Source organism: Rutilus rutilus (assembly GCF_951802725.1).
Source record: "Rutilus rutilus genome assembly, chromosome: 2".
Taxonomy (NCBI): domain Eukaryota; kingdom Metazoa; phylum Chordata; class Actinopteri; order Cypriniformes; family Leuciscidae; genus Rutilus; species Rutilus rutilus.
In genome coordinates, this window is record NC_140210.1 from 10,697,832 (window position 1) to 10,710,084 (window position 12,253).

Consider the following 12,253-nt stretch of genomic DNA (forward strand, 5'->3'; position numbering starts at 1 on the left):
ACACTTTCATTCAAACAGAATTTCACAGTGAACATCACTAAACTCTAACATGCATGTTTGTCATTGCATTTTTTGTCAGATTGAGAAGATTAAGTAAAACACTGGGCAGAAAATATATCTTTTTATTAGAAAAGCACAGTTTGGAGGAATAATTCTCTTGACATCAAGATAACGAAAATGTCTTAACGTTTTTAGGACAAATAATCAACGGGCAAATATTGTGATGATTATTTTTAATTTATCAAGAGAAGCAGAAATCATTATTGTGATGAAAATAAGATTAATCGTGCAGCCCTAACAATAGCAATGGAACAAAACAATCGTAAAGTATATGTCAGATGATCTGTGCATTAAGTCTTATTGTAAATGCAAAATAATAGACATCACTTTTTATGTAATGTGTTACTTTGTTGTTCATTTTATTACTGACTTATCAAATCAATCACTCTGTGACTTTTTACATGGGTAGGGTACTTTGTCCTGTGTGTGTGGATGACTGTCCTCGTCTGCCACCACCAAAGTTTATGGCAGAGGCATGCAGGTCATATAAGGTGCGAATGCTCTTCATTCCCAAGCCATTTGAGAGAACGAGTTTGTGGACTCACTAATTAATATTAACACTATAAATGACTATAAAATCTCTTGTCATTTGAGGTGTAACATACACTCACCTAAAGGATTATTAGGAACACCATACTAATACTGTGTTTGACCCCCTTTCGCCTTCAGAACTGCCTTAATTCTACGTGGCATTGATTCAACAAGGTGCTGAAAGCATTCTTTAGAAATGTTGGCCCATATTGATAGGATAGCATCTTGCAGTTGATGGAGATTTGTGGGATGCACATCCAGGGCACGAAGCTCCCGTTCCACCACATCCCAAAGATGCTCTATTGGGTTGAGATCTGGTGACTGTGGGGGCCATTTTAGTACAGTGAACTCATTGTCATGTTCAAGAAACCAATTTGAAATGATTCGAGCTTTGTGACATGGTGCATTATTCTGCTGGAAGTAGCCATCAGAGGATGGGTACATGGTGGTCATAAAGGGATGGACATGGTCAGAAACAATGCTCAGGTAGGCCGTGGCATTAAAACGATGCCCAATTGACACTAAGGGGCCTAAAGTGTGCCAAGAAAACATCCCCCACACCATTACACCACCACCACCAGCCTGCACAGTGGTAACAAGGCATGATGGATCCATGTTCTCATTCTGTTTACGCCAAATTCTGACTCTACCATCTGAATGTCTCAACAGAAATCGAGACTCATTTTTCCAGAGACAAACATTTTTCCAGTCTTCAACTGTCCAATTTTGGTGAGCTTGTGCAAATTGTAGCCTCTTTTTCCTATTTGTAGTGGAGATGAGTGGTACCCGGTGGGGTCTTCTGCTGTTGTAGCCCATCCGCCTCAAGGTTGTGCGTGTTGTGGCTTCACAAATGCTTTGCTGCATACCTCGGTTGTAACGAGTGGTTATTTCAGTCAAAGTTGCTCTTCTATCAGCTTGAATCAGTCGGCCCATTCTCCTCTGACCTCTAGCATCAACAAGGCATTTTCGCCCACAGGACTGCCGCATACTGGATGTTTTTCCCTTTTCACACCATTCTTTGTAAACCCTAGAAATGGTTGTGCGTGAAAATCCCAGTAACTGAGCAGATTGTGAAATACTCAGACCGGCCCGTCTGGCACCAACAACCATGCCACGCTCAAAATTGCTTAAATCACCTTTCTTTCCCATTCTGACATTCAGTTTGGAGTTCAGGAGATTGTCTTGACCAGGACCACACCCCTAAATGCATTGAAGCAACTGCCATGTCATTGGTTGATTAGATAATTGCGAGAAATTGAACAGGTGTTCCTAATAATCCTTTAGGTGAGTGTATATTTATTTATTTGCCCAAAGACTGTAATTTCTTTAAAATCTGTGCCAGTTACGGAGGGTTTTGTGTAAGCGGATCCATAACAGCTTTGGCACGTATACGCTCTGTTGTTATGCATCAGCATCATTGTTCTGCATTCTTATTGGTATAGGGGATTTCATGCACAAGGAAAGCTGTTCGTGAATTGTTCGCCCAAGTGGGAAAATGTGCTGTTGCTGGCAGATCTCGATCACCATAAATCATATTTTATTTGACAAAAAAAAAAAAAAAAAAACTAAATCAGATGAAAAAAAAAAAATGTCATGTTTAATGTCAACTTAAACTATTTTAATAATATTTCATGTTCTCCATAGAGAAAATAAACGAAAACGTGTAAACTGTTAAAGATCGACTTTACTGTAAGGAGACTTACTGGTTCTAAAACACGTCTAAGGTATTAAAATTATTAAAATGCAAGTAGAGCTTTTTTTTATAAGGGATGAAGGATCACATGTTTAAAATTGCTTGGAACACCTCTGTTCATCAAGGAGCTGTTAATTTTATCTGACACACTGGAACTCACTGTAGTAAAAACATCTTTACAAAAATGTGTAGAGAGAATAGCCAGTTTGCAGCCACAACACTTCATTTTGGCAAGAACTGTGTTGGTGTGGCTGTTTCAAAATGAGTCAGGAAATTAGGCTGTGAAGTATTTGGTGGCAGATGAAACACGTACAATAGCACATCTGATCTGCTCAACTTTAAAGGGGTCATATATAGTCCAGGCATTTTAGAAAAAAAGGGTGAACAAATTGCAACAGAATCAAACTCAACTGATTTTGTATCCTCCATATGTCCTGAGTAAGGAAAAAAATGCCCCGAAGAATCCCATTAGGGGAAAGTTCCGAAAAAGACCCAAATATAGCCTATTCATACGCCTATTCATTATTTTTCTCACATGAATAGGGTAAAAAATTTTACCTTTAGATATCACCATGAAAATTACTGAGTTGATTACTTATATCAAGACAAACAAAAAAATGTATTACAAGTTTTTTGAAATTGTTTGTTAACATGGACAAACGGTGCATGATCTAATTACAGATGTGCTAATTTGCATAAATATCAAAACTTTTTAAATCTCCTTAAATGTTTCCCCCCGTCTCAAATCAAGCCATTCGAATTTGTGACGTCACAAGATCGGACGCCCCTCCCACGATTGTTGATTGACAGCAGCGTTTCAACACAGACCCGCCCTCGCTCGTGAGCGAGCTGTCATCATAGTCCGCATTGTTGATATGCTGGCGATTGTGGTGTTCTGTTCTTGGGTGTAATAATCTTATACTGTCTATAGTAATAACGAACACAGCAGTCATTTTGATGTTCCTAAATCCGAACCGCTGAAGACGCAGTGGCTGAGTTTTGTTTTTGAAGGGAATATTCCCCACGATCAATGTCAATGCTTTCATGTTTGCGCAAATCATTTCACACACCAGACTGCTTTATCAACGAGAACATTGAAAACGGTATTAGCTCCTGTCTGAGTATGTGTTGTTTATGTGCCTAATAACAGTCATAGTCTCACAGACTGGTTATTTTTTAAACAGATCAGTAAAATTTTATTTTAGTGCTTCAGCCCTGACAGTTGTACCTAACACTGCATAGATAACGTTAGGCATCACTGACAAGCCTACATTTACCGAAAAAAAGTTTTTCATGACCATTATCTGTAACATCAATCTGTCAGTGAACTAACGTATACATCAGTAAACACACATAGGGTTCGTATCTCACTACTCTACCCTGCCAGTACATACAAAGATAGATCAAAGTGACATTACGTTAAGCAACCATTCAGAAACGTCCTGTTTTCTGACTCCGGTTCAAATTGATACGGTTGCACAGTGTCCTCAGAGACTCCCGCTGCCATTTTTCAAAATATACCCTCAACTGTTGTCAAGGCAACACTCCACATGTGTTGTTGTGGCAAAACGCCCACAGAACAGAGGGGCGGGGTGAGCAAAGCTCATTATCATTTAAAGACACATGCACTTAAACGGCGTGCTGAAAACAGAGCTGTTTTTGACCAGGTAAAATTTGTGTTTTCTTACAATACTAATGAGAATTTTTAATTAAAGCATATTACAAACTTTTAATTTAGACCCTAAAGAATCATATTAGCTTGTACAAAAATGGCATTATATGACCCCTTTAAGGAAAAAATTTAAAAACTCAGATCTCATAGGTCTCTTTTGGGTGATTTTCATTATCGTTGCATTATTTGCATTATCATTGTAATATCCTTTATTAATTATATTACAACGAGATACTAGTCTAGAGAGAAAATCAGAACATTGTTGGATGAAGTCCTTTTTAAATCTGGGAGGTCTATACACAAGTGCACAGAAAACAGAACCCAGAGTATCGGTCTTTAATAGCTGCACCTCAAGTCAAGTCAAAAGTCCAAAAACTTAAAACCCTACAGGACATGCAAAATGGACAGGGAATCAAACAATTATCCACCTGCTGTTGCCTTCTCTTCTCTTCTTTAGTATCTTACTTTTTGGGCATTAGTTAATGATTAGCAGTGTATGTTTATTTATTAGTTGTGATATTTACGCTTGCATATCTATTGTTAAAAATAAAATTATTCATTTTATTATATGGTATCTGGTTCATCTGATACACTCATATTAAAAGTGTTTCAGACATGTGGTCTTTTATTTTAAATATTTGATAATTTAAATATTTGTTTAATTGCATTTTTTTTTTTTTTTACCGTGAAGTACTATGAATGAAGGGCAGTATCATTGATACCAATACTTATACTAATGCTTCTATTAAATTATATATATATATAAAATTATATAGAGATAAAATGGCCAATTAAAGCCACAATTGCAGTATTATTGAAAGCCAGGCCTGAAATGCAAAATATCAAATTGTTTTTTTTATTTATTAATAATTACAGAACATTAAATGTTAAAACAACTTTTAATTTAAGTAAACTTAATTATAATAAATGTGACATTAAGCTGTGCCTTTTATTGTCTTAATTCTTTGTCAGTATTCTGTCAGATCTACCTTTTTGAATGTTAGTTCACTTTTCCCTGTAGTATTCAAAAGTCAAATCACCTTTATTTATATAGCACTTTATACATACAGATTGTTTCAAAACAGCTTTACAGTGATAACAGGAAAATGATTCAATGATAATTTCGACTGTTAATTTCGACTGTACAGCAGCTCTAAAAGAAAACAGTGTCATTGTTCAGCTGAAGTCAGTTCAGTGTTGATTCAGTTTCCTTGTAAAGATCATCAATTATTAAATTAGTTAATTTAATCTACAAAGCCGTTCTACAGAAAACAGTGATGTCATCATCCAGGTCAGTTCAGTTCTCATCCAGTAGTGTCAGTGCAGTCAAATCAATACTATTGTTAAATATTAAGTGTCAGCAACTAAGCAAGCCAGAGGCAACAGTTTTCATAAGTAATAAAAAATGAAAAAATAAAAACTTACACCTGCTTGTTTTAATCACAGAGACAAGAATGCTACTGATAAGTGTGAAATAAGTGTGCCAAAGAGGAGGATGAGGCTTTGAGCACGGCTGGATACATGCAGACCATCCTGGTTGATCTCTGTTGGTTCACAGAGCTGGTGAGAAGCACACAGATAGCGTGATATACTGTAATGTTAAATCAAAGGATGTGAGAAAAATATTGTCAAATAGCTTAAAATTAGTGCTGGGCAACGATTAATCGCATCCAAAAAAAAAAAAAAAAAGTTTGTGTTTACATATTAAATGTTTGTGTACTGTGTATAATTATTTTGTATATAAATACACACACATGCATGTATATATTTAAGAAAAATGTGTTATTTATATATAAAATATTTATATATAATATAAAAAATTATATATATATGGCATGGCATGTTTTAGGAATTGAAAAGATGGATGCTTTGTTAATTACGTTAATTATTTTTAATATGTTCAATGCCAAATAGTAATATATATAGTATAATATAGCAACTATAGTAATAAATAGTAACTCATTATTTTCTCACCTGAAATATGTTTTTATTGTAGGACTTTTTTTTTTGCCTGTCCATGTGCCAATAATGCGTCGTCATTGGTTGCTGGTTGGTGCTTGTGGCTGGGTGCTACTCATCCTTATGTTCGTCAGCAAGTTCATCAACTTCAGCTTCAGAATACCAGGTGGTATGTGTTTATCACATTATGTCAGCATTTCCGTGTAGAGAAATTGGTTTAAAGTGTCTACCTTTGTTGCATTTGTCATTTAAAAAGTCACTGTTATGTTCACTGCCCATAAGGCACTCTGACAGTTTCCCCTCAATATATTTTCAGACTTTGCGGGGAGGACAGACATGTTTGTTTGGACCATGCCTTCTGTTACGACGAAACTCCCTTCTGTCCAGTGGCCAGACAAGGGAGCATCACAGCCATATATATTGGTGAATCAGTTTGTCTGTGTACATTGGGTTCACTTATTTGCTTTATTCAAAAACAACTTAAATTGTTCATTGTTATATATGATCTGTTTTTGGGTGTCATGTATATGTGCATGTGTGTTGATTGTGTTGTGACTTAGTCCTCAGTTAGTCCCTCTGTGGTGGAGCCCATAGACTGGCAGTCAGTGAATGAGAAGCGTTTGGAGCTGTTAACAACTGTTTGCAGAAATTCATCTCTTTGGAACCTCACCCACACAACTGTGGGCAAGTTTGTCTTGGACCGCATTTTTGTGTGTGACAAGCACAAGATTCTCTTCTGTCAGACACCCAAAGTTGGAAACACACAGTGGAAGAAGGTTCTAATTGTCCTCAATGGTGAGAAATGTCTTCAGGTTAAGTAACTTGTACATTTGATAAATCAAAAATTAACCATAATAAACCAAATTAGACCTGTAAAATTACATATTGGAAAAACTGTATATCTTTCTTGAACTTCAACATTTTTTTTGTGTTTCAGGAAAGTTCTCGAAGGTTGAAGCTATTCCAGAGAACATGGTTCATGACCATGAAAGAAATGGCTTACCTCGCCTGTCCTCTATGACTGACACAGAAATCCATCAAAGGTTTACATAAGTTCACCTTACAAAAAAATGATTGTTTCATGATCCCTGTTTTTTTCTTTTTTTTACTAAACAGGGATCAACAATCAACATTATTATTGATTGATTGATTGATTAGCTGGCCAGTCGGGTTAGTAGTTTAGATTCCAACATTTTCAGTGGGCTTGGCAAAAAAGAATCATCAGGTTTCATTTTTAGCTATTTTTTTCTATAAATATTTTTATATGCTACGTTTTCATTACAATGTTTGGTCATTTAACAAAATATCATATTTTAGTTGTCTAAGAAAAGATAACAAGATGGCTAAAATGTAGCCACATAAATTTCTCACACTTTTGCTGAAAAAGGCTGTGTATTTTTTAACACATTTTTACTGATGCATCCAACTAGCCTGAAACTGTCTGTTTCTTACACTGGCTCCAGACCAGTGGGCAATCCTTATTGTTGAGCCCTACTAAACTTTACCGAACTAAGAAAAACAATTGGTACAAAACAAAATACAGGTCTGCAAACCTAAATTGTGTGTACATACAAATGAATTACCTACATTTTGGTGCAATATCCTGCTGCTACCTTTTTCTCACAGATTTGTGTTCTTTTTCTCATTATGCACTGCCAGATATAGTGGCATGACTAGACTTGTCAACTTCATCAGCTGTACAATTTGTCCACAATAGGCTGATATAGACTTTCTTTTGAAGAACACAAAAGATGATATTTTGAAGAACGTTTGGGGTCCAAACAACATTGGACCCCATTGACTTTCATTGTATGGATAAAAATACACTGAGACATTTGTCAAAATATTAAAACAATTCTGTCAGGAAACTCTAAATGGCATAAGCTGGTCTTTGACATGTAATTTGCTAGCAATTATATTGAATACTGCATGGTGTAAGCTGATTTGCCTCTGACCTATCTGCAGCCAATGAGCTATACTAGCTCACATTTAAAGTTAAAATTTGATTCAGTGTTTGCTGAAGAGGGCCCTGGCTTCAGACTGTAGCACAGTGACGGTCCATGATTTCTGCATGCGCAGAACTGTGAATTACACTACATTATCAGTAGGCACTAACAATATATATTAGTAGATCTTATTAAATGGCAAATTAAACCCAATGTACTATTGAAATTGATTTCTGGACATTGTAATGTTTTTTTTGTTTTCTTTTGAAAATTGTTATTGTACACATATACAGTATATCTTAGCATTCTATAGCAACCTCCTCCCTCCCACACACTTGTCCCACCCACTTTTTAAAACAAAATTACACCACTGGTTGGAGATGTGTGTTCGGAAACTAATGGCAAGTAATATTGTGGCATGTTTTGTTACATGTCTGATAAGATACTGTTATCCTGAAATTGTGTTATTTTTTGGTTCACAGATTGAATACCTATTTCAAGTTTTTTATTGTCAGAGACCCATTTGAGCGCCTCATATCTGCGTTCAAGGACAAGTTTGTGAAGAACCCAAGATTTGAACCCTGGTACAAACATGACATTGCCCCAGCCATCATTCGCAAATATCGCAAAAGTCACCATGATGATGGTGAAAGTGTGGGTCTTCAGTTTGAAGACTTTGTTCGGTACTTAGGTGACAAGCCAGGAAGACAGCACTTGGACAGGCAGTTTGGTGACCACATTATTCACTGGCTGACATATGCTGAGCTGTGTGCTCCTTGTGATATTTCCTACAATGTCGTGGGACATCATGAGACTCTGGAGTTTGATGCTCCTTATATTCTAAAAGCTGCTGGTATTGCTGACCTGGTGTCATACCCCAATATCCCACCAGGGATAACCCGCTACAATCGCACCAAGGTGGAACGCTATTTTACTGGAATCAGCCAACGAGATGTTCATCGCCTCTATGCTCACTACCAGGGAGATTTCAGCCTGTTTGATTACCAGAGACCTGCCTTCTTATTGGACTGATGTAGAGATGTCCTGATATTTTTAGCCTATTTTTTATGGATCTCTTGGACCTTTTAGCTTACTGATAAAAATGTGGTTGCCTCAAAAATAGAACTCAATTGCCTGCCCTACATGATGGAGTATATATTATTCTTTTGCACTTATCTGAGACATAATTGGTTACTTTACACATACAAATATATATGTATTTACATGATGTTTGGATTTGGCTTGGTCAGGGATCTGCACTAGTGGGTAACTTCAACCATAAATTACTAGGATCCAACAGTGCAACCGTAAAGTTTATTGTTCTGTTTTGTTTTTAGTTTATGTTTTTACTACTTGTCACTGGTTTTAGAGTCTAAACTTGATGGTAATTAATGTATTTGCTATATAATTAAGTGCCATAATATTAATCAGAAAAGTTTTATGGATTTCATTAACTGATTTCAGACAAAGTATATACTATTATATTATAAAATAGAATTTAAAAAAGTTAAGTTAAAATGTTGACCATATCTTTGGACACCTTGTGAGTTTTTTCTTTTTCTTTTTTAATGCCAGTTTACCTATGGACTCACATACCAAAATAAAGTGTCCTCTCTATCACCTCTAATAACATCAAGAATGTTCAAACCTTTTTATTATTAAAGTATGGTAGTACTTATAATCTTATAATTTTGATCTTAATGTTCAGTTTTATTTTCATTCTCTATAATAGATCAGCCTTTATCTAGAAACTAACCTTATATACACTATCAGTGTTAGAATATACTCTTCCAATATGTTTCTATTTTACAAAGCTACCTTTAAATCAGATTATGACTTTCAGAATAGCTCAACGCCATGATAAAAGTAATTTTTGGTGGGCAAATGTTTATCCCCAGTATGAATATGTAGATCCATAGGAATGCACTGTTGCTGTGGAGAATTTTGTGCTCAATATTTGCATATATTGATATTAGACGAATATTCTAGGTTCAGTACATTATGATTTGGGATATAGTGATCTTAGAAAGAAAAAATAATTTTAAAGTGCACTTTAATGAACTTTTGCCTATCAATAAAAGGTCAAAGTTGAACTTACAGGTTCTATAAAAATCCCTTGGTATTTGGCAGTTATTAAAAAAAAAAACTTTCTTGTGGTCAAAAGGGTTCATATTAGAACCTGGCCTACTGTCAAGGTTCCTTTATGAACCTTTTTTAAAATTGACTGTAGAGATGGATTTTGTAATTATCTGAGGCCTGTGGTCAACATGTTGATCATGCACAAGAATGGAACTTTAATTTTTTTTACAGCTTCAAAATCAAGCCTTCAACTTTACACATCTTATAATTTCCCTACTAGCATTGGGTTTATATACAAAATATTGGCAAATAATCACTTTTACATTTTACTTTGAAACCAAATCTTCCGCCATGGTCTTGTCAGTCAGCTCCTCACTCTCGTGATAAATGAAATCGGTCGGTGCCGAGGTGGGCAAGTGATGTAATGAATAAATAATCACCGACTATTACAGCAAGACTAGTGTCCACCTTAGAGATAATCACTATATTTAATAATGAAACCATCATATTTATATAATAATATAATAAAAATATAATAATAATTAATATATATATTAAATATAGTAAAATATATTTATTATTGCTACTGTAAAGCTTTATTAAATTATTATGGGATCTCATTCAATGCTTTCTTGAAGAGTACTTTTTAAAATAGTTTTGTTTCTGTATTTTTAAAATGAACATATTTTAATGACAGTATATTTGTTGAACAATTTATATTTATAAAGCTTTTCACAGTACTGTAGCTTTGCAGGTAAGTTTCTTCAAGTGTCTTGGAGACGTTGGCGCAGTTTTGGATTTAGTCTGCCTCAGTTTTTTCTGTTTCTTCATATAAACCCAGATGGACTCAATGAGATCAACATTATTATCAAGCCTCTGAGAATTAATCACAAGAACACTGCCACGAATTGACTTAAAGATTAAAACAATTCTTGGCTCAAAGCTGCACTTAAAAGTTAGTTATCAAGCATCTCAGTCGTAATTTAAGTGAAGTGTAGGATTAAATCTTAAGTGTCAGTCTTAGAGATGATTCACAACACTTTGCTGTGCCACAAAATAGATTTTGGATGACGACATAGGCATGGACCAATCACAAATAGATTTCCTTATTTAAGAATATTCTCAGATAAATTCACATTGAATGGTGAATTCCTAAGAGGAGTTTACATTCAACACACATTTGACAATAAATAATTTTCAAGAGTATAGATTATGATATACACATTGAAAATGAAGGATAAACACGTTTTCCACCATGTCTTAATTACACATTTTAAACAGGTGTGCTGTTAACTGACATGCCTACACATATAGCCTAGATTTTATTATATAATCAGCCACCATGGATTCCCCAAAATAAAAAAAACTAACTGGCAGGAGGAAGAAGCGCCACTGCTTGCTGAATTAGTCGAACAGCAGAAACATGTTATAAAAGGCAAGTTCAGCCCAACATTAACTAGCGCTGACAAAGATAATGTCTGCTCTGTCCAAACGATACCGTTTGATTAACTGCTCGTCATCAGAAACATTCTTCCTCTCCTGAAAGATTGGGGCACATCTCTGTCTCCTCAGTGCCATCACAAGCCCCTACTGGCAACTCCTAACCACTTGAGAAACCTTTCGAGTTGTCTTAAATAACTGGGGGAGTAAGAGTGATTCTTAACTTTAAGAAATTTGATAACTTGCTTTTATATTTAAGTTTGAAAGTAGGAGTAAATTTCATGAATTCTCAGCACTTAAGACTAAAATGGCACTTATATAAAGCAATTATATAAGCACGGACTGTGCCCGTATTTATCAAGCCTCTGAGAATTACTCACAACAACACTGATAAGAATTTTTACTTAAGAGTAAAAAAAAATCTTGCCTCAAAGCTGCACTTAAAAGTTAGTTATCAAACATCTCAGTCTTAATTTAAGTGAAGTGTAGGACTAAATCAGTCAGTCTGTCAGTCTGATGATTCACAACACTTTGTTGTGCCACAAACAGGATTTTGGAGGTCGACATAGGCATGGACCAATCACTGAATACATTTCCTTATTTAAGAATATTCTCAGATAAATTCACATTGAATGGTGAAATTCCTAAGAGGAGTCTACATTCAACAGACATTTGAAAATAAATAATTTTCAAAAGAATACATCATGATGTAAAATAATATAGGGTTCATAGACAATAGGCTCTATGCACGAACGCTGCTGACGTATTTCCGGAAGGATCTCAGCCGGCATCTTTACTTCCGCATAGCGCGTTCTATAGCGAAGTGTATAGCGGCAAAACTTTAATAAAATTCATTTTCTCCGAAACGGAGAC

General features: G+C 35.4%; 1 protein-coding gene and 1 long non-coding RNA gene across 4 annotated transcripts in view; one reads left to right on the forward strand and one right to left on the reverse strand.

The window, feature by feature from the left end:
* The window catches only part of chst10 (carbohydrate sulfotransferase 10), a 69,597-nt gene extending 59,629 nt beyond the window's left edge, over nucleotides 1-9,968 (forward strand). Inside the window, exons 2-7 of one of the 3 annotated variants that reach the window (XM_084401813.1) lie at nucleotides 5,403-5,519; nucleotides 5,953-6,081; nucleotides 6,232-6,338; nucleotides 6,476-6,710; nucleotides 6,853-6,958; nucleotides 8,344-9,953. In XM_084401813.1, coding sequence (XP_084257939.1) covers nucleotides 5,985-6,081; nucleotides 6,232-6,338; nucleotides 6,476-6,710; nucleotides 6,853-6,958; nucleotides 8,344-8,893 — 1,095 coding nt within the window. In that variant the 5' untranslated portion in view covers nucleotides 5,403-5,519; nucleotides 5,953-5,984 and the 3' untranslated portion in view covers nucleotides 8,894-9,953. Of the gene's footprint in view, nucleotides 1-5,402; nucleotides 5,520-5,952; nucleotides 6,085-6,231; nucleotides 6,339-6,475; nucleotides 6,711-6,852; nucleotides 6,959-8,343 lie in introns of all 3 variants that reach the window. The other 2 variants (XM_084401811.1, XM_084401812.1) reach the window with 2 other exon arrangements.
* The window catches only part of LOC311285937, a 458,548-nt gene that overhangs the window by 71,178 nt on the left and 375,117 nt on the right, over nucleotides 1-12,253 (reverse strand). The window contains exon 2 of the long non-coding RNA XR_014626460.1: nucleotides 1,440-1,569. This is a non-coding gene — a long non-coding RNA (uncharacterized lncRNA). The remainder of the gene's footprint in view (nucleotides 1-1,439; nucleotides 1,570-12,253) is intronic.